Source organism: Globicephala melas, chromosome 19, assembly GCF_963455315.2.
Source record: "Globicephala melas chromosome 19, mGloMel1.2, whole genome shotgun sequence".
Classification (NCBI taxonomy): Eukaryota; Metazoa; Chordata; class Mammalia; order Artiodactyla; family Delphinidae; genus Globicephala; species Globicephala melas.
The window spans coordinates 39185900-39213105 of record NC_083332.1 but is presented as its reverse complement, the minus strand read 5'-3'; the positions used below and the strand labels follow the sequence as shown (position 1 = coordinate 39213105).

Here is a 27206-nt window from a genome sequence, read left to right as displayed (position 1 = left end):
AAGGGTTGGTGTCAGGACCATCCTCCCAGTCTGGCTCAGGAAAACCACAAACACCGCAGCTTACTGAGTGCTTCCCATGTTCTGGCTGCTTCATGTGAGTCTTGTTTGTGAATCACCCTACTGCCTGGAAAGTAGGAATTATTATTATTGCCATTTTTCAGAAGAGAAATGCAAATTCTCAGAGAACTTAAGTAGTTCGTGCATTATTACAGAGACAGCATGTAGGGTGAGCTGGGATTCAAGCCCAGGCTTTTCTGCCTGTAAAACAGAGTCTGCCAAATAGTGTGACAGTCCTGTATCATCGTCCCTGCTCCATGTCTAGGAGAGCATGGCATGTGATGGTTGTGCTATACATGCCGTTTAAGTGGATTGGCAATTCAGAGTGATATTAATATTTTGCGATTTCTTATCAAGACCTTTCAACTTTTGTTTTCAATTTGAAGCCTGCAAAGTTCTGCCCTCACACTGGGATGAGAGAAGGCCTTACTGTGAAATCTGCTTTTTATTTCCCTGCGTGTACTGCAATTCTAGGGAAAGTTGGGACGTTGTTCCGGACTCTTTTTGCTCTGAGTCGGTTCCCTATGGAAAGCTTGTCTTCCCTTTAGTTTCCAGAACAACTGCTGCTTGCAGTGACTCTCCTATGCACTTATCAGGGTGCGGCCTCTTTTGAGGTACAGAGAGAATCCAAGTGATTGAGCTGAGCCCAGGCAAAGAGTGACAAGCAGGGCGATTCCACTGACCATCTTGTTAGATCAGATCCTTCCTGTCTTTACAGCAGAATCTGGGTCTGCCCTTTTCAGCTAGCTTCACTAAGACCACTCACTAGCCCACCCAATGTAATGACATTCTTGCTTTCCCATTCTGAGCCAGAATGGAACCAGGGACCTACAGAGGAAAGGTTCCCTACCCCAATTATGAATTCCCTGAGCCAAAGTGTTCCCCATAGTGTCCTGAGGAATTATTTTCCCATTTAATCTAATTCAGCAAGGCTTCTCTCTGGGATACACAGTGGACATTATTTTTTTAAAAATAATTTTTTTGAGAGGGAAGAAACGTTTTGCCGTGCTGAAGGTAAGCAAAAAAATGTATTTGACACCTCAGGTAATGGGGATTTTTTTTTTTTTGTCCATCCCTTTCTGAGTCTCTACAATAGAAAATTGTAGTTTTACCGTATTTCATTCCCAAAGGAGCTTTTCATAATTTAAATCTCCTGTTCAACTGTACATTTGGAATGGGAGCCTTGACACCGTCCTGATTATAACATACATGCTGGACATTACAGAATTTCTCTCCGGGAGCATTCTAATTTTATTCACTCTTTATTAGCATCCTGGCAGAGAGTTGCATTCTGCACCCTGAACTGGACAATCCCTTCTGATGGGTTGCGGCAGCTAAGACACTGAAAATTGGGGTCATTTCCCTTCCTGTTCTCATTTGTAATTTTTTTAAAAAATGTACCCATTACAGGCTAGTTTATTTACATAGTTCAGCCTAAAGTGAACTAGAACTTATTTTTAAACTGGGAGGGTGTAGAGGGGGCAGGGGAAGAGAAGGAAGAAAGGAAGGGAGAGATGGAGGGAGGAAGGAAAAGAAAGAGAGGAAGAAAGGAAGGAATGGGGAGGGAAGGAAGGAGGAAGGAGGCTTGCAATCTCTACAAGAGTACAAGAAAGTATTGGCAACACCCAAACTTGCATTACAACCAAAACGACTGTAAGAAAAGAGAGAGTGGGAGTAATGGAGAGAGAAAAGGAAGCGAGGCAAGAAAGAAGAAAGGAAGGAAGGAAGGGAGGAAGGAAGGAAAGAAGCAAGGAGGGAAAAGAGAACTTGAAGCGGTTTTTGATAAGTAACATAGATACAAATATAAATACGAAAATTTAAATAAAGCTCACAATATAAAAAGACCTGTTAGCTTACTTGTTCTAATTCCTCAGGTCCACTTTCTTGACTCAAGGGTTTGGGAAATGCCTACTATTGTTCATGTATATGCTTTTGAAAACCAGTGATTTTGTTTTAAAACCTGTTGCAGTGGACCTTTATCTTTCTTCCTCCTTGTTTTTGCAGGAAATTTCAATGAGAAGAAAAGCCAATGGATCGTGGTCTTAGAAAAGCTGCTTAGATGATGTCTGTTTCCCGTGCTGTAAACACGTGGCAGAGCTGTGAGTAAATGCTCGTCACTGCATGATGAATTGGATGGCTGCAGACCAGAGGCAAACAAAATAATTGTCTCATTTTCGTGGTGATTTGCTTAACTGGGGGGACCATGCCAGAACGGCTAGCGGAAATGCTGTTGGATCTCTGGACTCCATTAATAATATTATGGATTACTCTTCCCCCTTGCATTTACACGGCTCCGATGAATCAGTCTCCAGTTTTAATGAGTGGATCCCCTTTGGAACTAAACAGGCTGAGTGAAGAACAGCGGATTTTGAACCGTTCCAAGAGAGGCTGGGTTTGGAATCAAATGTTCGTCCTGGAAGAGTTTTCTGGACCTGAACCGATCCTTGTTGGCCGGGTAAGCTTCGTTTTTAAGGTCCCAGTTTCGGGATCTGTTATTGATCCCTAGACCTTTAACATTAGGCTTGTCACAGTTGTTGCCGCACTTAGCTGTAAGTATTTTAGGCCAGATGGTTAGTTAGTTTACCTCTTGGTTCTTTAGGAATATGAATAATCCCATGGTAACAGATGTAAATGTAAACGAACTGCTCTTCTCTGGAAAGCTCTTCCTCCCCATCTCTCCCATCCTCCCCACCTATTATATCATAGCTTTAATATAACACTTGTGTAATGCATACACAAATAAGCTTTTTCGTTCTCATTTCACACAAGAAATCTGCATGCCAAACCTTTCCTGTAACTTATAGCGCTTGGAAGAGGTATGCATTTTTGCTCAGTCTGAATTTCTACCACCTGGATTCCTAAGATGTTATTTTGTTCCATTTTAGTTTGAGGCCATGTATCTCCAATTGCAGGTAGGTTTTTCTCCTTTTTATGTTTCTTTTTGTTGTTTGTTGGTTCGTTCAATTATTAACCTAGGATGGGGAAAGGGAAATTCTCAGAGTGGGTGCTTAGCAGTGCTTTGTACTTACTGTAACTCAGTCAATTTTGCAATAGGATACTGTTGCATTCATTGTCAGATGGAATCAAATGTATAGAATCAAAATTTTAGCTTAGTGGTGTGCGTGTGTGGTGTATGTGTGCGCGCGCGTGCACGTGCATATATGCGTTAGACTGGATTTACATTTGTTTTGTTGCTGTTGGCAGGTTAGACAAATGTTCCTTGTGTGGATAAGGGCTGCCTGCTTTTCAAAGTTTCACTGTGGGTTATTGAAGACTATACATGTTTATTCCTCAGAATCGCTCATAAGCTTCTGTTAATTTTAACACTCACCATCATCATAGGTAGAATTCCAATTACGAGCCTGCCAAGGACTGATTTTCCTGATAAGTCAGATTCAGAAGTGAATCATGCCAATATTATGCGTTTCCCAAATGCAGTGATTTTAAAAAAGAATTAAATATTGATCTTCAAGACTTGAGTTAACACTTTGTGTCTCGCTAGGCACTTCTGATTCCATTCCCGCTTCTACCTCATTGTCTTGCAACGCAGATTGAGCCTCCCCAAGGATTCTGCTTCTTCATTTCATGTAGTTCTACTTGGACAAGGGAAATCTGGATGAGGTGGTGTCATGAATCATTCAAAGAATATTTATTGAGCCAAATACCTTTTTAGGCATATGGGGGTATATCAATGAACGAAACACTGATCCCTGCCTTCAAGCAATTCACATTCTGGTCGATACTGTTTTGTGTTGAGCACTCTCATAACGGCACTTTGTAGGCACAGTCCTGTTTGATTTTAGCAACAGCTCCCTCTGCCTCGCTCTTTATATGTATATGTGTATACGTGTGCATATGTACATATATATAAACAATACGTGTGTAAAACAGGTCTACATTCCTTTCTTTGTAAGTCCAAAATACAAAAAAATATTTTTTTATATGCTTGATACACACTCAGGTAGCAGAACTGACTGGAGGCTATTTATAGTCGTAGTGCATCCCATTACTGTGACTGTACGTATATTTCCCAGCAGAAATGTTACTGTGTTTGATTACAGGGTGCTGCCCCAGACTCTGCTGAAGGTTTTGTTTACTATACAGTTTATCTACCTTAATACATTTCTAAATGTGAAAACTTCTCAGTTCCAAAACATCTGACCCAGCGTGTTTTGAATAGGGGCTTCTTGACCACATTATCTTTTTTTGTTGTTGTTAAGTGCAAAAATTGAGACTTAGGTGGGTTAATAAAGTAAACCGAGATCGTAGAGCTAGTAAATGATCTGAATCTGAATCAGGTTGGGGATTCCCAAGGCCATAATTTTATCCGCTGTATCCTATTACATCTTAGTGACTAGTTACCATGTATTTAAACTATAATTTGCACTTAAGAATTATTGAGTATAAAATGCAGAGTTCTTAAATTCCTACGTTCTGGAAATTCAAAACTTCTTTAGCCAGCCCTAAGGCAAGGCGTTTTCATACCGTATGAAATTCTGGGTATACGGTACATGCACACATATATAATTGATGGATGTTTTCTCCCTGTTTCTATTAGTGAACTCTATGGAGGTCTGTCACACTGATGGTATCTTGTGTAATATAAACAAACTTGCTATCCCCAGAAGAACTTTCCATTTTTATCTGAATATAAAAAGTAATTAAATTGGGGTTTGTTTTAGACTTAGGCTCTAATGAGTAATTTTGCCTCCGTCCTTTAAATGTAGCAACAGAGAGAGAGGCAAACAAGGCGGCATTTACTGCCCTTTTTTGACTTAGTAATCCTTGAGAAATCCATGCCTCTTTGAACGACAGAAATGTTGCTAGTGAACCCTAGGATTTTGAAACGGCCAGAGTGGTTCTCATCCTTGATGCTGCTCTTCACATGGCCAATCCCCAAACGATTGTTAAATCTGAGTTAAACTTATTTCTGAAGAACTTTTTCTGCAAACATTTCCAATCATATGTATTTCCCCTTAAAGAAAATTGCTCCTGAATTATTACAGCTTGGCCTTTGAGGATCTTGAGTTGTAGCAAAGCCCAAAATGCATTTCGGGTGACTGCTGCCGATTATGAGTCAGGCCGAGTGTGGGGAGGATCCGTATCAGGGTGCCCATGGGTGCTTTACAATGTTTTATCTCTGTGCACGCTCTTCCACGACTGACTCTAAAGCACTTCATCGCTGAGCTTCTCCCCGGGAACTGGCTGGGAAGCATTAGTTACTTGTGAGCACACCTGCTCTGTAAAAGGCCCTCCTGCGAGTCACCATGGTGGGAGTCTTGGGCCTGGCACACTGAGTTCAAGCTCAAGGGCAGAGCCAGCTTTTAAGTGATTGGCTCTTCAGAGCTTCACATATACCCTTACATCCTTTGTTGTCTGTTTTTACTATATTGGTAGGCAGCTAGATGCAGAGAAAGAACTAAGCCTTAGAGATGGACTCTGCAGAGGTTTGAATATTGGCTTTGCCACTTCCTTTTATATTTACCCTGGGAAAGTAACTAAAGCTCTTCAAGGGTTATCCAAATAAGATGAATACAAGTAGATAAGAATAATTTATGCACAGTGCCTGCACGTAGCAATTGTAGTCATGATTGTAGTCTTAATTGTGTGTGTGTGCGTGTGTGTACTTGGAGAGATGGACATACTGACAACTACATCACTAGGTGAGCACAGGACTCTGGGAGCCTAAAGAGGGGCCCTTTCAATGAGCCCAGGTTGCTTAGGATGGAGGTGATGTTTGATATTTCCGTGTGTCTTGAAGGGTAACTGTCACTCAGCTTGATGGCGTGGGGTGGAGTGGGAAGTTAGGTGCCCCTGCTGGATAGATTTCGGCTTATGCAACGTCATGGGAATAGGGTGGGATGACTGACGGTCCCCTTGATCAGAAGTAGCGTAAGCCTCTATGTTTCTCAGTGAACTAAAATGAAGTTGAAATCTGTATTCTTACAGAGCCTTCTCTGCCCCATTCTGTCTAAAATATAAACGTCCCATCTCTGATATTTCATACCCTTTGACTGTGCTTTATTTTTTCTCCTTCCTGATGATCACTGTCTCACATACTCCATACTTTATCATGTTTATGATTTGTCTCCTACTAGGATGTAAGTTCTACAAAGAAAAGGATTTTGTCTCCTTTGTTCTTCACTGAATATCCCCAGAACCTAGAACACTGCCTCCATATAGGCAGAGCTCATAAATATTTTGCATGAATAAGTGAGTGAATAACTCACCGAAATAATGGAGGAATTTATAAAATAAGATAAACCCAATCAGCTTTAATACAAATAGCATTTTTCAGCCAAAAGGGCAGTACATTGCTGTCATGTTCTCCTTTTCAGTTGTTTATTTTAGAGACCTGCTGGGTAGTTTAAACATTGTTTCTATGTATTGATTTTAAAAGTCCTTCTTTGAGGTAGTAATAGTGATAAGTTAATTTGTTAAAACAAGTCTCCTTATGAAGGCTGCAGAGTCTTCTCTCTGGAGGCTGTCCCCCTTACTAGTGGCATGAAGCAATTCAGGCTGGGGATTCCATTATCTTCCAATTCTTCTGCAAACTTACATTTGTGCTTATGTCACAAACTAGACCAAAAATCTTTCTGAATTCTTGAAAAACAAATAGCAGCTAAACAGACTCCACTCCTGGCTCCAGCTCTCTGTGGTACAAGGTGGTCTGGAGCCTGTTTGTATACACACATAAATATTTAGATTTCTGCGTTGCCCAGGACCTCCTGTGTTGACTTTCTCTGGCAATTCTGGAAGAGAATAAGGTGGTACATGGGACACTTCACCCTATATCCTTATTTGTCTGGTTTTGAAAAGGAAGAGAAGGAAAACCCATGGTGCTTTTCATAAGTCTTGTAACCAAGACAAAAATGTTGTCCTTGGGATGAAATGTACATGGGTTCTTTAAGGCTGGCATCTTGATGCCATCATGAGAGCCCTTGGCTGTGAGTCAGGAGGGTGACCGATCAAGTCATTACACAAATATTTATTGGGCACCTACTATCTCTTAAGTGTTGCTACCAGTGGATTCTCAGTTCTGAGCAAACACAGATCCATGCCCTCTGTCATAATGGGCTACTAGGGGTAGACAGATGTTAAGAAAATAATCATAATGTGACATATGCCATGTTAAAACTGAGATAAGTACTCTGAAGTGAAGGAACATGGGTCTATGGAAGCTGGAAGCATATCGAGGAAGCTGGTCTATTTGGTGGGATGATGGAATCTTCCCTAAAGGAATCACCTGTGAGCTGAGATGCCAAAACCATGAACTAAGGTGCAGGGTTGAAAAAAGACAGCATTCCCACAGAGGACATAGCATATGCACAAGACAATTTAAGGAGCTGAGAGAGGGTCAGAGTAACTGGAAGACAGAGAACTAGGGTTGAGATCTTTTGAATTAGGTAAAAAGATGGGCAAGGATCTCTTGGAAATCTGGCTTCTGTCTTTTTTCCCCTCTGCTATAAAGGAACTGGAAGAGAAAGTCACACAACGTCTCTCGGGCGCAGTTTCCTCACTTGTAATTGTATAGTGGATTATGGAATTATATTTAAGATACAGATCCCTGTGGAACAGGAAAAGAAAGCAATATATTAAAAAAAAACGTGTGCAACCTATCTACCCAAGTTCCTTTAGCTCTTGTTCTGTGGTTCTGTGATCCTCTGTTCCTCAGACTGTTTTATTTTGGGAAAAAATGGTTTGCTTTCCAGGTGGTCAGAGTTCTATCCTAAATCCTCTTTCTTACATAAACTCCTCTGCTCTCTTTCCTCCCTTTTCCCCTCCTACCTGAATTTCTGAGCAGTTCCTTATTTGGATATAACTCTCACTGGTGATGCCACATCTATTTATAATTCTCTCCCTCCAAGGTACTGACTCATTTTCTGTCTTTAAATTTGACCTTCTAACCTCCCCTCTTCCCCGTAACTTGGAAATCATTTGGGTGGTGTTTAGTATGAAGGACACGGGGTGCCAAATAATTACACTATATTACAGTTTACGGTGTCAGCGGCTGGTGAGAAAATTGCACTTGACATGCCATTATTTTTGCTGGCTGTTTGCTTGTTAAGAGCACTGGGCTACACAGCCACAGCCAGATTGTATCTTTGGCCTTGCGAGAACAATTCACTGTCAGTTTCATGAAGCTTCTGCTTACTCAGACAGAGACTTGTGCACCAATAATTTGGCAGGAATGCAAGTCAGCCTCGCATGTCTCAATCTGACCAAACAACAAGGGTTGTCTGCCTTTTGCCCAGTGTCCCAGCTTAGAAATAACAGGCATCCCAGAGCTGTTGGAAGTCTTTTGATGCTGATATAAAAAAAAATGGAATAGTATTAGTCATGTTTGTTAGCAGAAACCCTCAACACACACACACACACGAACGCACACGCACACAGTCTGTTAGCTGACTTTGTACATGAGTAAAATCCCAAGACATCTCCTGATTCTTTCTCTTGGTAGCCCCCAAACTCTCACTGTTTCTTTTCACCTCTGCTACAAAGGTAGATGGAGGGGAAGGTCACAGAGCCTCTCGGGCACAGCCAAATTGTATCTTTGTTCCTTACCAGGGGCCAAGTGAGAGTGTGTATAATCTGCTTATCTCTGTAGATGCCTTGAAAAGTAAATTCATGCAGACTTACAAGAAGAGCCTTGCACATTTTGTCCGTCCTCTTGAAGAGTCATCTCATTGAGGCAGTTACTTTTCCCACTTGAAGCAAAGTGCTAGTAGTTATATGTTTGTGGGTGAAAAAGCCAGATTATGTCACCCTATTTTATGAATAAGTAGCACCAAGGTATTCAATGTGGAAAAGAAAGAAAGCAGAGAATTGATTCCTATCACAAATACGAAGCCAAAGCTCAGAGGGAAGAATTGGGCAAACGTAAAGGCTGCACAACTGGGAAGGCTTTCCTTGCATCACATAGCAGAATAATATGAGTCATCCAAAAATGGTTAAAATTTAGAACATGGAAACGTGATTGCAACTGAATAAATATCAGAAGCAAGATATAAAATGGGTGTAGAATATAATTTAAAAATGCATATGTGATATGAACAGAGTACCTGGCATGTATCTATTACGATATGTATGTGTACATAAAAAATATAATCAAACATGAACAAAAATAGTCAACTCCTTTGTACCTATCACTCTGATCATCCATATTCAATAATTTTCACAAACAAAGTCAATACTCTTGATTTTAAAAACTAACGTAAGGAGAATCCTAATCGTATCTATAACCACTATCCACTATTTCTGATATAAAGATTTCCCCAGTTGAAAACAACGTAAGATTATAAAAATCCCAAATGTATTATGATTCTATCTAATGAATAAATAATAATCATGTAGCCTTAATTAAAAACAAAATAAGGGGGGACTTCCCTGGTAGTCCAGTGGTTAAGAATCCATCTTGCAATGCAGAGGAACATCAATTCGACCCCTGGTCAGGGAACTAAGATCCCACATGCCGCAGGGCAACTAAGCCCGCACGCCACAACTAATGAGCCTGCGTGTCACAACTAGAGAGAAGCCCGTGCACTGCAACGAAGAGCCCATGTGCCACAACGAAAGATCCCGCGTGCCACAACTAAGACCTAATGCAGCCAAAAAATAAATAAATATGAAAAAACAAACAAACAAAATAAGGGGTTAATGCCTGACATTAATTCATATTAATAACTGTACCACAAATCAATAAAAGGAAATATACCAATATACTAAAACTTCTTTTCCAATATATATGGTTGGATTATCTTTTTTTATAATTTTCTGCATTTTATTTTCTAGGCTCTACTATTACTACGTTGTAAAATATAATAAAATGAGAGAAAAATAAATGACAATGTTATATTGTTCAATTTTTTAAAACCAATGCCATCTATTCATAGCAAATTCATGGGGACCATCATTTAATGTGAAATCAGTTGGTAAATATTAATAGAATTTTTTTACTTTTTAAACCACACCTGTGTTAAACCTTTGGAAGTTCAGTCTCATCAATTAATAAATTAAAGTGCCAGCAATATTTAATCATTTTTATGAACCGATGAAGAGAGAAGGAACAGCCACAGTCTTGCTGCGCTGTTGTGTGCATGTTAAATGACTTGCATTACCATGGAACAGACCACATATTAACCAAAAATGGAAGTTTTGTACTTGGCCTTGAAATGGGAAACTATCGTATGAAGATTTTGTATTTGGCCTTGAAATTGGGAACTATCTTTGGAGTCTTCAAGTAATGCAGTCAGCCTGCATGTTGCTTTTAACATTTCAGTAAGAATAGTGTAGAAACGTTATTTAAGGTACTGTGTTATTTAAGAAAAAGTGTTAACAGCTTTTACAGGATCTCATTTGGCCTGGCTAGACATGTTTTCTACATAGCAGTTTCTTTAATATTTCAGCATTTTTCATCTGTACATATTATTTCTATTATAGTTAACTTAAAATCACTCGCATGCGCGCGCGCCCCCCCCAACACTCCCCCCTTGGCATAATTTGATTATATATATTCCTGTTCCTAACTAAGTCTTTGAATATTTTGAAATGTATTAAAGACAGTGTTGTCAATATTCAAAGATCTGAATATTTCATTAAAATATAGGTATGTTTTCTCATTAGCACCAGCTATTACATTTCAAAACATTTAAGAATCTTCTTAGATGTATCCAGGAGGAGAACTAAAATACACTACATTCTTATTAATCAAAGTGAGGGTCTGTAGATTAGCAGCAGCATTGTCACCTGACAGCTAGTTTGAAATGCAGAATTGCATTCTTATTGAATCAGAATCTGCATTTTCACAATAGCCCCTAGGTAATTCCTATGCACATTAAACCATAAAATACATATTTTTAAAGAAATCAGTCAATCATCAGTTAATCCAGGGATAGTGCAAGTCATGCTTTTTGCTCTCTGCAGACAGCCTGAGTAAATTTTGAATACCGCTCAGCTAAAGAAAAGAGTCATGGAGCTGGTGTTTGCAAGAGCCCCAGGCAAGGTTGTGGGCAGAAGCCGCTGCTTATCTCATTTGCACCCCTGTAGTAAGTGCTGGACACAGCAGGCTGTGGCACCAGTTTGCAAATGGGACTCCCCTGTTTTGCAGGTGACAGCAGAGGGAGGTTACTGTCTGTGGAACACCCCTCCCCAAACTTGATTAGTTAACAGGAGCTGTTTCCTGCTCATATCCATGGACTTCTTTTTCTGCTGCATGTATTTACCACAGCGCGGCAGATGTGCTCTGAAATCTGCAGAGCATCAAATGTCACTGGGCTTCTGTGGGAGACAATAGCGGAATCCAAATGAGCCTGATCAGAAGGGCTGAGGAATATTGGGGGAACAGTAGGGAATAAAACACTGGATGCATATTTCTCTTTCTCTCTAATCCTAAAAAAATAACCTAGCTGTATTGTATAGAATATTATTATTATTATTATTATTTTGGCTGTGACTATCTAGTGGAGACTGTGAACTTGATGACATTAGCCAGAGACATTAAAGTAGGGGAGAAAAGGAGGTTTAAATATCTATTAAATGTTTACTATATGGTAGACACTTTATAAAGTTTTCTCGTTCAGTCCCCCTGGCAACCCCCTGATGAAGGTACCATTATTCCCAGTGCCAGATCTGGAGAGAGACACTGAAGGGAAGAGTTGTTTGCATTAGAGTTTACAAGTGATAAGTGTTGAAGCCAGGAGTCAAACCTGGCTGTGGTGATCTTTGAACTTGTTCCTGTAATCTCGGCAGCACATTGTCACGTTTGAACCCCGTGCAGGAAGGGCTCAATGTGCTAGGCTGCCACCCCAATTTGTAGATGAGAAAAGTGAGACTCACTGAAGTTAACCGACTACATATCTGTATGGTCTCCAGACTAGATGTAAAAGGTTTATTAAGATGTAAATAGACATTGAGTGATATCTATCCAATTGCAAGCCACAACACCTTTTTCTTTGCATGCGTCTCTCTATGCTTTGGTAGTCAGAGACAGAGGTGGATACACACCCCTTGAGAGAAGAAAAAATGTCCTTAAGACTAATGCATGTGGTGGCTCTGTTTTATTTCCTTTATGGGGAGATGAAACTGCCACAGTCTGAGCCTGAGCAGGGCTGGTACCATGTACAAGGTGATTTGTGGGTTCTTCTCCAAATGTAGGGGCTAGCCCAGTGTCTTTCTTTTTGGCATTATCATTTACAGATACACATTTAAGATGATTATGATGATAAAGTAAGAGATAAATGATGAAGGAGTAGCAGGAGGAGAAGAATATTTTTCCTGAGCATTTATAAGGCATCTTGCTTTGTGCATTAAATATATTTATAGATGTTGTCTCCATTTCGCAGGTAAGACAATTGCAATGTTGGAACTGAAGTGAATTCTCATTGGTTAGGTGACTACAGTGAAATGATTCTGTTTTCTGAGTTGGGCAGAGTTCTTAACTACTCCAGAGCTGTAGCATTAAGTTAGCTCACTGGAAGCTTTGCCACAACTGGGCAATTTTGTGGGTTTGCTTTGAACTGAGAATCACCAGAACGGTGGAAAGAAGAGCAGAATAGTTGAATGGGATGAAAAAGAAAATCTTGCACACATAGACAGGTGCTAAAAGAAGACAAAAAGCTTGTACCCTCTAGTTGCTTGAACTAACTGTGTTAATGCTAAATAATTTAGTAACAATTCCCTGTGCACTTGGAAACTGAACTGGTAGACAATATTACAGAGGCTCCAGAGGTGGGATCTATAATTTACTTAGCTCTCTTCAGTGACTCACCCAGTGCCTTTTGCAACTCCAAGAATCTTTTTCCAAATGGATATGTGCTTCTCTGTTTCATCTCTTCCTTGCCAGCTCATGTCATGGTGACCTTCCTCTGGACAGTTCTGGTCATGTCCTTTGTTACTGGTGCACTTTGACCAGTGAGAATAACCCCCTCATGCCTTTAGCAGATTCTGTGAGGAAAAGTAATTTGGTGAAAAGCAAACATGGCTATTAAAAATGACCAAATCCTGTGACTCCTCGAAGAAAGCCAGACTCCCCAGTCACTCAGAGGCTTTATTTAGAATGTGGCAGATTTATTTATAGTGGAGTTTTCTTTGCTTTTATTTTTTATGTGCTTCTGGGAACCCAAAAGTATAAATGAATTTCTCACTGCGGTTTGCCTCTTGTCATACTTGTGTGAGTGTGTGTGTGTGTGTGTGTGTGTGTGCGCGCATGTGTGCGTATGTCCTATTATTTTTCTCTTAGAGCAGCGTTGCTTTGGCACAGCTCATCGTCTGAATCTGACCCTGACTTTGCAGGGACATTTTTAATCAGCCTTGTGAGGTGCTTTCAGGAATCATTAGTCATTTGCAATGGTTGGTCCTATTGATTACAGCCACTGTTCCTCTCATCGTCTCCACTTTTCCTGCCATTACACTCATGCTGTAAAGGTCTAAGTTTTTTATAGCTGAAACCAAATTCCACATCCCAAGTAAACTATCGGGAATGCATTTAAATGTTTCCAGTTTTTCCTCCATCCACAAGTGGGAGGAAAGACACAAGTTGAAGCTAAAAGACCAAACAAGAAACATAGAGACACACCTGCCCCAACACATAAGTACACACACACAGAATGAGGTGATGAGAGAGGGTCAAAGAGATACAAAGGGACTTCCCTGGTGGTGCAGTGGTTGGGAGTCCTCCTGCCAATGCAGGGGACACGAGTTCAAGCCCTGGTCCGGGAAGATCCCACATGCTGTGGAGCAGCTAAGCCCATGCGCCACAACTACTGAGCCTGCGCTCTAGAGCCAGTGAGCCACAACTACTGAGCCCATGTGACACAACTACTGAAGGCTGCGCACCTAGAGCCTGTGCTCTGCAACAAGAGAAGCCACCGCAGTGAGAAGCCCAGGCACCGCAATGAAGAGCAGCCCCCGCACGCTGCAACTAGAGAAAAGCCCTTGTGCAACAAAGACCAAACGCGGTCAAAAATAAATAAGTTTATAAAAAAAAATAATAAAGAACCCCCCCTTTAAAAAAAAAAGAAAGAGGCACAAAAGATAGGGCCAAGCAGCAAATGGACAGTAAAACAGAAATCCTCCATTACAGAGAGGAAGTCACGTGAGTGTTACAACATAAGAGAGGAGCCCAGACACAAAACATAGAGAGTGAGTGACTTTCGCAGAAACACAGAATTTCAGAAACACAAAGAATCCAAAACAATGAGGAAAAAAGAAAGATTGGGTGAAGGTGAAGATGGAGAGAGAGAAGTAAGGCAGAGGAGACAGAGAGTGCATGCGCAGAAAAGCCATATGGAGAGGATTTGGGGTCCACTAAGTGGTTTTCACTAGGCCCAGACTAATTTCTTTCAGTCCGTGGACAGATGGGCTTATGCATACTTTTATGGCATTTCTGATCACACAGGTCTGGTTTTTTGAAAAGAAGTGCGTTTTGATTCTGACACATGGCTTTTGCTGAATAACTGTGGCTGGCAGGACTGGGCATGAAGTCAGAACAATTTGAATGAACCAACAAACAGGATGATCTTTCTTTTAAACTTTTCCAGAGAAACAATTTTGGCTTTTAAAGGTATACACTTTCTAGTAATTGATGTTAGAGACTAAATCATGGGATTTTACCTCAAACTGGTTATGGAGCATAACAATTTAATAATGAGTCTTTAAGTGAAATCATCACATCATTCCTACTTAGGGAGCATGGCACTAGTTTACAAAAGAAGTGGGAAAGTGGGAAGGGATTATGAGTAAGCCTCTGGACAATTTATGTCTTCTGAAGCTCTCTAAAATTGTGGAATGGGCTTTTGAAACATTGGAAGAAAAGCCATTTTATTAGAATTTACATTTTACATTTACAATTTAATTTATACAACTGATTTAAAGTAATCTAAAATGGCCATAGAGAAGGCTGAGGTTGTTTTCTGTTTTTGCATTTCGCAAATATATTTGAATAAATATATATTTTAACAGCTTAAGAAAGAGTAGGCAAGGTGGGAGTTGAAGGATATGTATAGGTAGGACCAAGGGAAATAACACTTCCTAAGTACCTAGTGCCTTCCAGATGTACAGAATCTTATTTAGCCTTCACTTGGACCCTGTGAGAGAGGGCTGTTAATATCACCCCTGTGCCCTCTTAACAGATAAAGAATTTTAGGTTTCGAGAGATTTAGTTACTGCCCTAGAATGGCCAAGAAAGTGGAGAATGGGGAATGGAATGCAGAACCAGCTGATTCCGCAATCTATGCTTCTTTCTGCCTACACTGCACTGCCCCCTCACTCACTTTATTTGGTTCTTCCATATGTTTCCTTGCACATGGATACGTTCTTATGGAATATAGAAAAAGTTCTTACTTTTATACAACACAATTTGTTCTTCCAAATACTTCCCTTGGTTATCTCAGTAGCCCAGGGAGCCAAGGAGGATAACTGGGATGGTATTCAACCCACATGGAAACTGGGCCTCTGACACCTTGTTCAGTGTTTGCTCTAATGATCACACTGCCTGCACACGGTCCTTTGAGAGGTACCCCCCTGTGGTAACTTCTCTCCATCAAGAAGTGTTGAGGTTCCTACTGCAGTTCCACGTTGCACCACAAAGTAGATTGCTTAAGACTCGGACTCCTAAATCCTGCTGCGCATCATTGCCAGGAGCTAGCAAAGGCCTGGATGGGATACCTTTTAAGTATACCATCCAGTCACCTGACTTATGTGGTCTCTTTTAAATCCAAGGACTACATTACTTCCCTACTTAATGCTGCCAAATGCAGGCTGAGAACTTGGATTAACAATAGTCGCCCTCCCAGGGGATGTTATTGAATGAGGCTTTCAGAAGCCTGCACTGCCTTGTGACCTCTTAGCTTCACATTGTCCAAGATTGTGTTCCTTTATACAGCCTGGTGCCCCAAGTTCCTCATGATGTATAGTCCAGGCCAGGAAACGATGAATGCAAGAATGTTAGAGAATTCTTTCGTTAACATTTGAGGAAGGTCATTGCAGTCAAATCTTTCTTTAGGAATATTCACCAGGCTGGATTTGGGTGGGAAAAGGAGGACCAGGTCTGTGTCACTTGGCATTTCAAGCCCTGGAATACAATTTCATCCCGTGACCTGACAGAGAAGCTTTGTTACATTTACAAGGACAGTTAGCATGCCTGGAAACTGCTCCCTGAGATGTGATAAGGAAGGAAAAGTCTGCATCTGAAGGCTCCTCTCTCCTGAGAGAACTTTTGAGCTAGGTGAAGAAAGGATTCCCAGTTTGGAAATGGAGTCTTAGAAGAGTCTTTACAAATGCAAAATCCTCGGATTCTGCTACTCTGTAAGCACCACAAGGTTCTGGCTTTTTCTTTTGAATTTTATAAAAGCGTCAGCACAAGGAAAACTTTTCTAACCCATTGGGTCAGGGGTTGAGTTTAGTTTCCATTCTCTCTCCCCTGAAAGCTAAGCATTCGTGTGACTGGATGCAGATTTTCATTTGAACCTCCTTCCTCTTAAATAACTTGTATTTTCTATTTTACGATTTACTATTTAAAGTATATTGTTGGAGGCAGATCAACTTTTTAGGGGGCATAGATTTGGGGTTTGCAGCTCTAGGAGGGAAACTGCCTTATATGAACATAGAGACACAACACAAAATTAGGAAGAGATGTTTAGCACAAATATCTGAAACCATTAGCAAGTTTTCAGTCTGATTTCTATCTTGTTTTGTTGTTGTTATAACCACAGTGGCTAACCTATTATTCTCCCATATTTATCCCCTGAGATGAAGAGCTTATTCAGTTCACCATACCCTGCATCACCTCCACTGACCTCTATCAAAAGTACAGGGTCCTTTCTTTTTAAACGAGAACTGTAGTAGCCTGAAGTGTTGTGGTAAGGAGTTCCTCTTTGAAGTTAGACAAAGCTGGGTCTTACATCTTGTCATAACAACCATACACTGCAGCTTGTGGCCTTGTGTGTCATTTAATCTTGTTGAGCTTCAGTTTCCTCATCTAGAAAATTAGCTCGCAGGATTTTTTCCCTCTAGGATTCCCCATGCAATGTGATTATCTTCATTCATTTAGAGGGGACTAAATATAATGGTAGTTGTTTCTGTTTTCAGCCATCCACACCTTGGACTCTTCTTGTCATCAGTTAAAGCTTTTTTTCTGATTGTCATTCCCTAGGCATTATGAGGCCCCTACATTCCATGGCCATAGGTTACTCATTTGGAAAATGACATGGATGGCTTCAGCGCTCTCTAGGGCCCTCTGAAATCCAACATTCTGTTTCTCTACAATTCTGAATTATCTAAACAAATATAACACCAAGCTTGAGGAAGGAATACATCTCACGGAACAGAAGGAGCAGTGCTTCTTTAACATGAGTGCTTTATCTTCTGAAGGCGTGGATGAAAGTACATGCTTAACTGTGACTGTTTGATACTCAGGGAGAAGAAGAAAATTGAGAGTGAGATGATGGATGCCCACATTCCGTGCTGATAGGCACACATTTCCAATGCTTCAAAGTGTCACAGTACAAGCACAGTAAAAAAAACCTGAAGGTCAAGTGAGAGGGTGGGTTGAAGATGTTTACCAACTATCAACTTCCACCACTCAGGGAGTGATGTGGAACATAGTAGTGCTGCGTTCTACCATGATGCAGACCACCCTCAGATGAACACTGGTCAGAGAGACTATTTTCTTTTGAGCTGTATAGGAGTAAAAATGAATTGCTGAAAAAAAAAAATACAATCAGGCATTACAAAGTATTATTGGCATACAAATATAGAATCACCATCATCATAATAATATAAATTACAATGGAATATTTATAACACCTGGTAAGGAGATTGCATGAAAAGAACATTATTAAAACATACTTGAGGGCTTCCCTGGTGGTGCAGTGGTTAAAGAATCCGCCTGCCAATGCAGGGGACACGGGTTTGAGCCCTGGTCCGGGAAGATCCCACATACCACGGAGTAACTAAGCCCATGTGCCACAACTACTGAAGCCCACACGCCACAACTATTGAAGCCTGTGCGCCTAGAGCCCATGCTGTGCAACGAGAGAAGCCATCACAATGAGAAGCCTGTACACCACAACAAAGAGTAGCCCCTGCTCGCCACAACTAGAGAAAGCCTGTGCACAGCAACAAAGACCCAACGCAGCCAAAAATAAAAAAAAAAATTAAAATTTTTTATAAAATTTAAAGACTTACTTGATAAAAGCTATTACACTGCAGTAACAGTGCTACTAAATCGCTATTTTTTGTGTGTGCGGATTTTTGAAAGAGCTTGATTTTCAAAGTCTTGAACAGGCAAAAAACATTCCATTATTTTAGTATCTGGAATTCACTGAAATAGAATCTAACCTTCAATGGCACATTTTATAAATACCGAAGAGGAGGACCTTTAGATTCATAATTATGTAAGCATTTTACACCCCTTCCACACATGCATACCACCAAAATCCCATACCTTCTCAGACAAACATTAACTTTCCTACTAATGGCTAATCATTGTGCTAAACGTTTCTGATAATTTTGTTTTTAGGTACAGTGCTGGTTAAATCTATTATCTAAGATGAGTTGTATTATCTTATAAATTTGCCTCAGTTTTGTACTGACTTTATTTTTATGAAAATGAGATATTTTACAAGAAGTTCATCTCTAGACTATATTGTATCATGGGTATTACAATATCCATCCTATAGAACTCTCAAAGAAAATAAGGAATCTCGTTGCTGTTAGTCGTAACAGTGAATAACATTTTGAACACTTTTTGCCAGCACTAGAATAAACACTATGGCCTGTCTCATTTAATGGTCACAAAATCCATGTGAGGTACATACTGTAATACCTTTCAGTCTGTAGACGTAAACAGACTTAATGAGGTTGTATAATTTGTATAAGGTCAGCCAGCTGAAAGTTGTGGAATCAAATCTCAGACATAAGTATATTTGCCATCACATTTTGCCCTTGAACTTTCCTTATTTATAATCTCCCCTAACATAGTTGAAATTCTTGGGTAAACTATCCATATCCTATCATTTCTTCAAACACGCGCGCGCACACACACACACACACACACACAAACACACACACAGAATTTAGAAACTAATGTGATGTTTCACAGAATTATTTACTTTCTATTTTCAAAATCAATACAATTGATTAACATGTTATCCTGAAGTGCTGACAAATTATTGGGTAAAAGTAGGTTAATATATTTATTAAGCAATATTTATTGGGAACATCCTATGTGCCAGAGCCTTTGCTGAGATGATTAAGACGGAGGTAAGGACTGTGTATTGTTGTCCAACCCAAATTGGTGTGCCCGATGCACAGTGAGGCCAAACAAACTGAAAGGTCAGAGTTTGGAGCAGAGAAAGGTTTATTGCAATGGCCAAGCATGGAGAATGGGCAGCTTGTGCTCAAAAGACTCGAACTCCCCAATAACTTTCAGGCACAGGATTTTAAAGACAGTGTTAGGGGAGGGGTCTTAGGATGCATGATCTGCTCATGGACCTTCTGATTGGTTGGTGGTGAGGTAACAGGGTGATATTTCCTGAATCTCAACCTTCAGGTTCCAACCAGTTGGGGGTCTATGTGCTTGTGGTCAGAATGTAGTCACCATCCTCCGTCTGGGGGTGGTGGTCTTAGTTTCCATAGAATAATTCAAAGATATGCATCAGATTCTTATCTCTATCCCTTCAGGAGGAGCTAGGAGTCTTGTGACTCTTGTGTCCTAATCATTAACTGCTTGAGCCTGCTCTTTGGAGCTCAGGGAAAGCCTAGGAGACTGAAGCCTTTTTTTTTTCTAAAAACAAGGAACGGGGGACACAGAAAGTCCTTTGTACCTGGGAGGACCCTGCAGGGTCCTGCTCCTGTTTCAGGATGACATCAACATTCACTCTGAAGAAATAAGGTAGAAATATTCAATAGTGGGCTATTCACTCTTCAAAGCAACTTTACCTGTTTTTTTTTTCTATCATATCCACTCATCTTAGCAATAGCATTGCTACCAGTTCATGTATGTCATCCAGATTTCACATCAATCCTGGAAAGGAATTAACAATCAAACCAGCTTGAAATAGGAAGGATTTCTCTCCTCATGACTTAACGGAGCACATAGCTTGAAGTTAGTGCAACTTTCTAGTCAGGAAGAGAGATGATCACTATGTAAATCATTATCGGTGACAAGCCTCCAGTCAAAAGCAGAATGTATAGTTTATGTATTTACCTCAGGCTATTTGTCTCACTGGGTAACTTTTTGAAAAGAAATACAACATGTTGATACACACACACACACTCTCTCTCTCTCTCTCTCTCTCTCTCTCTCTCTCTCTCTCTCTCTCTCTCTCTCTCCCTCTCTCTCTGAATTAACCGAATTCCAAGGCTTAAATTATCCCCTGGACTCTTGTTAACCCATCTCGCCATCCTAACCCAGAAATCCCAGGTAAACGAGATGAACTGAAAATTCCATCCAGAATGAGTTGTTATTTGATGAACTCTAACTGTGATGCCGAGCAGGGCCCTGTGGGCCCTTTTGTCCCGCACTTCTTGTAGGCAAGACTCCAACCTCCATGACCTTCCCTGAGTTCCAAAGGGCAGATTTGAACAGTTGCTAATCAAGAGAGGAGCAGCCAGGAAACCACCTGAGGCCAGATTAAAGGGACCAGAGGAGCTCATCAATATTAGGCGACCACCAGAGAGCCTTCACACACCCTAATCAGCCCCACCCTTTTGAAATTTTGCATAAGAAGGAAGAATGTAAGACTGTTACTTCCTTGATCCTTATACCTCTGACCACTACCCCTGACTATATAACCTCTTCCTATTCCCCAGTGAGGGGGGGCACAGTTCTTGAGGCGCTAGCCTACTGTATTCCCTCTTTGCCTGACAAAGAAATAAAGCCACTCATTATTTCTCCTCCATAACTCTGTCTCTGTATTTCTGTTTGGCATTGGTGCACAGAGGCAAGATTTTGGCACCAACTGTACTTACTAAGCATAGGGTGGGAGGTGGGAAATTATCTAAATCAATCTTTTCCAAGCCTTTCTCCATAGGGTTGGAGGTGGTCAAATCTGTTATTCCATCTAACTTTCTGTGTTTCATTCAAATCGTTTTTCTAAATTTCAAAACTGGACAGGTTATTCCTCTGCATGTAAAATTTCTGTGTGTCTCCATTACCTACGTAGATGAGTCCTAAATCTCTCCTTAGCCTCAGTGAAAAGCAGTTACCATTATGTGACCTTAGGGGATTCATTCAATCATTAATATTAGAAACATTAAATGAGTTGATAGGAAATAGATAGCATTTAGCACAGTACATGGTAGTGCTATGTAATTGTTAACTGTAATATGATAATGAAAATAATAACTATTATTCACCTACAAATAACTCTTACTATTAGGGTTACCACTACTGCTGCTAAAAACACCACGAAATTTTTCTACAGATGAGAAAAAAAAATGTCAACTTTTCTCAGCAGTCATGTGAGAAACTGAGCTCAGAGAAATGAGAAAGGGGTTCAATTAAGATTTTAGTTAAAGGCTTTATCTCTTCTCTGTACAGTTATGTCTGCTGTGACCTCTTTCTATTCAATTTTTGGCAGATTGTGGGTACACAGTAAATGTTTGTTAATTGAGACATCTTTTTTTTTTTTTAAATAAGAATGTTCATAGCAGTTTTATTTATGATAGCCTCAAACTGGAAATAGCCCAAATTTTCATCAACAATTGAATGGCTAAAATAATTTGAATTTATACAATAAAATACTACTTAGCAGTAACATGAAAGAACTACTGGTACATGTAAAAATATGGATTATTTTGAAAACCATTATGCTGAATGAAAAGTCAATTATAAAAGGGTTTATTCATACTTTTTAGTGTAATTTTAGAACAGGCAAAATTGACCTATGGCAAGAGATATCAGAACACTGGTTGCCTCTAGCAGGGACAGGTTTAGGGAGAATTGAGTAGGAAGGGGTATACAGGCACTTACTGGGATGATAGAAATATTTCTTATTATAATAGACTTGTGGGTTACAAAAGTGAGTGAATCCGTTTGTTAAACATTTAATGTCTATGTACTTTACTGTATGAAAATTATACCTGAATTTAAAATATAGGCACATTTTGGATCACTCAATTCCTTCTCCTCACTTTGTGATTTCAAATGAATTTTGCTGTTATCCATTTGTACCTGTGTGAAGTCTGTAAGCTAAATAGGATATTTTATTTATTTATTTACTAATTTCTTTTAACAATATTGCACTCTACAAAATGATTTACTGAAAGTCTTAGGCAAGTCTAATAGATACACAAACAAATTCTACTGACACACCTAATTATAAGACAGCAAACAGCTGACTTACAACACAAATTTATTTTTATTTATTTTTTGGAAATTTAGCTGGTTTTTTATTTTACTTTGTTTTATTTTATTTTTAACATGTTTATTGGAGTATAATTGCTTTACAATGGTGTGTTAGTTTCTGCTTTATAACAAAGTCAATCAGCTATACATATATCCCCGTATCTCCTCCCTCTTGCATCTCCCTCCCATCCTCCCTATCCCACCCCTCTAGGTGGTCACAAAGCACCCAGCTGATCTCCCTGTGCTATGCAGCTGCTTCCCACTAGCTATCTATTTTACATTTGGTAGTGTATATATGTCCTTGCCACTCTTTCACTTCGTCCCAGCTTACCCTTCCCCCTTCCCCGTGTCCTCAAGTTCTTTCTCTATGTCTTTATTCCTGTCCTGCCCGTAGGTTCTTCAGAACCTTTTTTTTTTCCTTAGATTCCATATATATGTGTTAGCATACGGTGTTTGTTTTTCTCTTTCTGACTTACTTCACTCTGTATGACAGACTCTAGGTCCATCCACCTCACTACAAATAACTCAATTTCGCTTCTTTTTATGGCTGAGTAATATTCCATTGTATATATGTGCCACATCTTCTTTATCCATTCATCTGTCGACGGACACTTAGGTTGCTTCCATGTCCTGGCTATTGAAAATAGTGCTGCAATGAACATTGTGGTACAACACAGATTTAGATGGCAATGCATTATAGCCCCAGCATAAGCTCGAAGAAAGTAGTTTTAGACTCTGGCAAATGATCAGAACCTAGTAGGTTGCAGTAGGAAATGTGCACTCACACATATAGTCACTCAACAAGGACTGCAAAATTGCCAAGGGTCACAGTTCTGGCATTTTCATTTCAGATCACTTTAGCAATTTTTACTTGTAGGTTCTGCTTCAACAAATGCCACCCTTTTCTTTGGTACAGCCTCAAAGGAACAGTCTCAAAGGAACCTTTCCAACACTGTTGGACACAGTTGATCAATGTCTTCTTCCTGAAACACATTTTCCTTTGGCTGCAATGACATGATACTACCCTAGTCTCCTCCTGTCTTCATGTTAAGTCCTTCTCAGTTTCTTGCCATTTGCTCCTCCACCTCTTCCATATTAGATTTTCTCAAAACCGTCTTCCCTTTTCATTTCTCTTCTCACCTACTGATGTCCTCTGAGAACACTTACCATTTCTCCCTGAGAACTTCATCCTTGCTGACTCCTCGCAGTTCCCCTTACAAGCTCTTTCCTAAGAGCTTGGGTCCTTTGTATCACTTTTGTTAGAACTTATAAAACCACCTAACACTAGTGGGTACTAAAGAAAGGCATATTCTCTTTTCTTCTAGCTTCCTCTCTCACAAAAGCAATCTATTCTGAAGAGGGATAGCCTATGTTGTCTTAAGCCATGTGTTTCCAAGATAAGGAATTCATTATGACTTTCTTTTTTTCTGAAGGAACCTTTCACTCTTGTCCTTACAGTATCTCAGTGAACACAATAAGAACTTCAGAAACACATGCAGAGTTGTGTGTATGTATATAACCTTTCCAGCGTTCTTTAAAATCCGAATCACTACCTGGCACTTTACACACATGATCTCATTTAATTCTCATAATAAACCTAAAAGTTGGGTGTTATTATCTCAATTGCATAACAAGAAACCGATATATTCCAAGAGGAAAGGTAAATTTTCCAGTGTAGTGGAGACAGATCCAAGTCTACTGGCATTCACCTGTTTCTCCACTTATCACGCTGCCTTTTTAGAAGTAGCTTCTAACTTCCATGATTTCCACGATCCTTTTACTCTGAGAGTTTCCGCCTCCAGATCTCAATCCTCCACTTCAATAGCGCTGGTCTCCAAAAGATGGGATTACCTAGCAAAATTGTAGTGGAGCTGTGTTTCAGACCAGATTCATGTGACCATGAAAAAGGTAGTGCAACCTCTCTGAGCTCGGTTCTTTCAGCTGTAAAATGTTTGGTCTTTACACATTTTGTATTACATGAGAGAGCATATGAGAAGTACCTAACATAGCATCTTTCATGCAATAGGCACTCAGTAAATGATTGCTACTCATATTATTATTCATACTCTTCTGATAATTGTTAATAATCAGATCATGTAGGGGCACCACAAATTGTTAAGATTTTCATTCTTCTAAGGCTGTATATTGGTTCTGTTTGCTAATGAGACTCTTGTACTTAACTTACCTGCTTTGTCATGCTCCAGTGTCTTAGTTTTAGCTTCCATATAATATCCTCCTTATTTCTTAGAAAATCTTTTCCCCTTCTTTATTAATTTCATTAAATCTTTTAGCACAATGAGTCATTAGAATAAAAGATCTGGTCTTCAGAGAAAACAGTCTTTGGAAATAGAAATGTCGTGGGTTTTTTTGTTTTTACTGTGTGAATTTTTTTTTTAACATCTGTTATTGGAGTATAATTGCTTTACAGTGTTGTGTTAGTTTCTGCTGTATAACAGAGTGAATCAGCTATATACATATGTATATCCCCATATCCCCTCCCTCTTGAGCCTCCCTCCCACCCTCCCTATCCTACCGCTCTAGGTGGTCGCAAAATACCGAGCTCATCTCCCTGTGCTATGTGGCTGCTTCCCACTAGCTATCTGTTTTACATTTGGTAGTGTATATATGTCCATGCCACTCTCTCACTTCGTCCCAGCTTACCCTTCCCCCTCCCCGTGTCCCCAAGTCCATTCTCTGTGTCTGTTGATGGGCATGATTCATTTATTTACAAGGTGAAAACTTAGGCAGAGCTTAGAAGAAGAAGCAGGAAAGGGCTGCATTGAAGTTCATATCAGTTTCCTCTGTGTCTAGGTACAAAGGGTTCTGATTCAAGGCAGTATGGTAGGTTGGGAAATTTTTGATTTTCGACAGTCCTGGGTTAAAATTTTAATTTTGCCATTGTATTAGTCAGGGTTACATGGAAAAACAGAGCCAGTAGAATATACAGAGATATATAGAAAGAGATTTGTTATGAGGGGTTGGCTCATGCAATTATAGAGATTGAGAAGTCTCATGAGCTGCCATCTACAAGGTGGAGGTGCAGGAAAGTCAGTGATGCAATTCCAGAACCAGGGGAGTCAATGGTGTAAGTCCCGGTCTGAATCCGAGGTCCAAGAACCAGGAATGCCAATGTCTGAGGGCAAAGGATGGATGTCCCAGTTTAAACAGAGAGTAAATTCACCCTTCCTCCACATTTTTGGTCTATTTTAGCCCTCAGTGGATTGGATGATGCCTGCCCATATTGGGGAGGGGGATCCTTTTTACTCAGTTAACTAATTCAAATGCTAATCTTTTCCAGAAACATCCTCACAGGCACACCCAGAAATGATATTTTACCATCTATCTGGACATCTCTTAGCCCAGTCAAATTAACGCATAAACTTAACTATTATAGCCACCCTGTGTTCTTACACAAATAGCCTGATCTCTTTTTGAACCTCAGTTTGTCTCTCAAATGTAGAAAATGATACCTCGTAGAAATTTGAAAAACAGCTTTAGTTATTATTCGTCACAGAAAGCCACATTTTATTGTGATATAATTTCAACTTAATTGAAAAGTTAGAATAACAAGGATCTCCCCATATTCACCAGTTGTTTACATTTTAATCCATTTGTTTTATCATTTGCTATCTATCTACTTATGCATATTATATTTTCTTCTGAATCATTTGGGAGTAAGTTGGGAACATTTTGTCTATTATTTCAAAATACTTCAGTATATTTTCTAACCACAGGATAATTATCGTAATAAATGTAACATTGGCACAATGATAGTACCCTGTCTATAACCATATAAAATTTTGTCAGTTGTCTCAACAATGCTCTTTATAGATGTTTGTCTTTTTTGGTCCAGATCAAGATGGCATACTGCATTTAGTTGTCACATCCTTTCAGTTTCCTTTGATCTGAAGCAATTTCTCAGTTTTTCTTGAAATTTATACTTTAGAGGATTATAGGCCAGTTGTTTTGTACAATGTTCTTCAGTCTGTGTATCTGATAGTTCCTTGTGAGTATATACATGCATTTTTGGATAAAATACCTGTAGAAGTGATGTTGTGTTCCTCTCAGTGCATCGTATCATGAGGTGTGTGATGTTGACTTGACTCTATGTTAATGATGGCTAAATTTGCTCACCTCGTTAAGATGATGTCTGTCAAGTCTCTCCACTGTAAAGCTACTATTTTCTCCTTAGTAATTAATAAGTAATTAGTGGGGGGAAACTGTGTGAAAATTTTATTCTTCATCAGACTTTCATCCGGTAGTTTTAGCATCAGTGGAGGATTTTGTATCTCCATTATTCCTTCCATATTCATTAATTGGCATTCTACTCTAAGGAAGTTCATGGTCACTTGACAACTGTTCTGTGTTAGGAGGAAAACACAGTAGAAGCAAGAGAAAATATTGTGGTGCCTAGATAAACAACCAGTATATGGGTACCTAACCAGTCATTGTGATGGTGTGGGAAACATGGTGTGTGGTACCTAACCAGTCATTTTGATGATGTCTGAAACATGACATATATACATTATGTTTTCATTCCAGTAGCGTGTCTTAATTTGTAGTTCAGACAGTATTGTATAAGGCAGAATGGTGGAATAATGGGGAAATCAGCAGGGTAGGCTCTAGGAGACTCTAGATTGGGAAGGATTGTATTTAACATAAGAATTATGAACTGTTTTTTAGGAAAATCTAGATCTTGAGAACAAGGAGACTACAAAATCAGGGAGGGATTGTCCTTAAAAAAACCCGCTATGGTCATGAACTGTTTTTTGAAGAGTGTTAACCTCATTTATGATAGAAA

At 39.7% G+C, this 27206-nt stretch overlaps 1 protein-coding gene across 6 annotated transcripts in view; it reads left to right on the top strand.

The window, feature by feature from the left end:
* The window catches only part of CDH8 (cadherin 8), a 380312-nt gene that overhangs the window by 19814 nt on the left and 333292 nt on the right, over positions 1-27206 (top strand). For all 6 annotated transcript variants that reach the window (XM_060288665.1, XM_060288664.1, XM_030863783.2 and 3 more), the window contains one exon: positions 2062-2512. In XM_060288665.1, the coding sequence (XP_060144648.1) occupies positions 2261-2512 (252 nt within the window). In that variant the 5' untranslated portion in view covers positions 2062-2260. The remainder of the gene's footprint in view (positions 1-2061; positions 2513-27206) is intronic.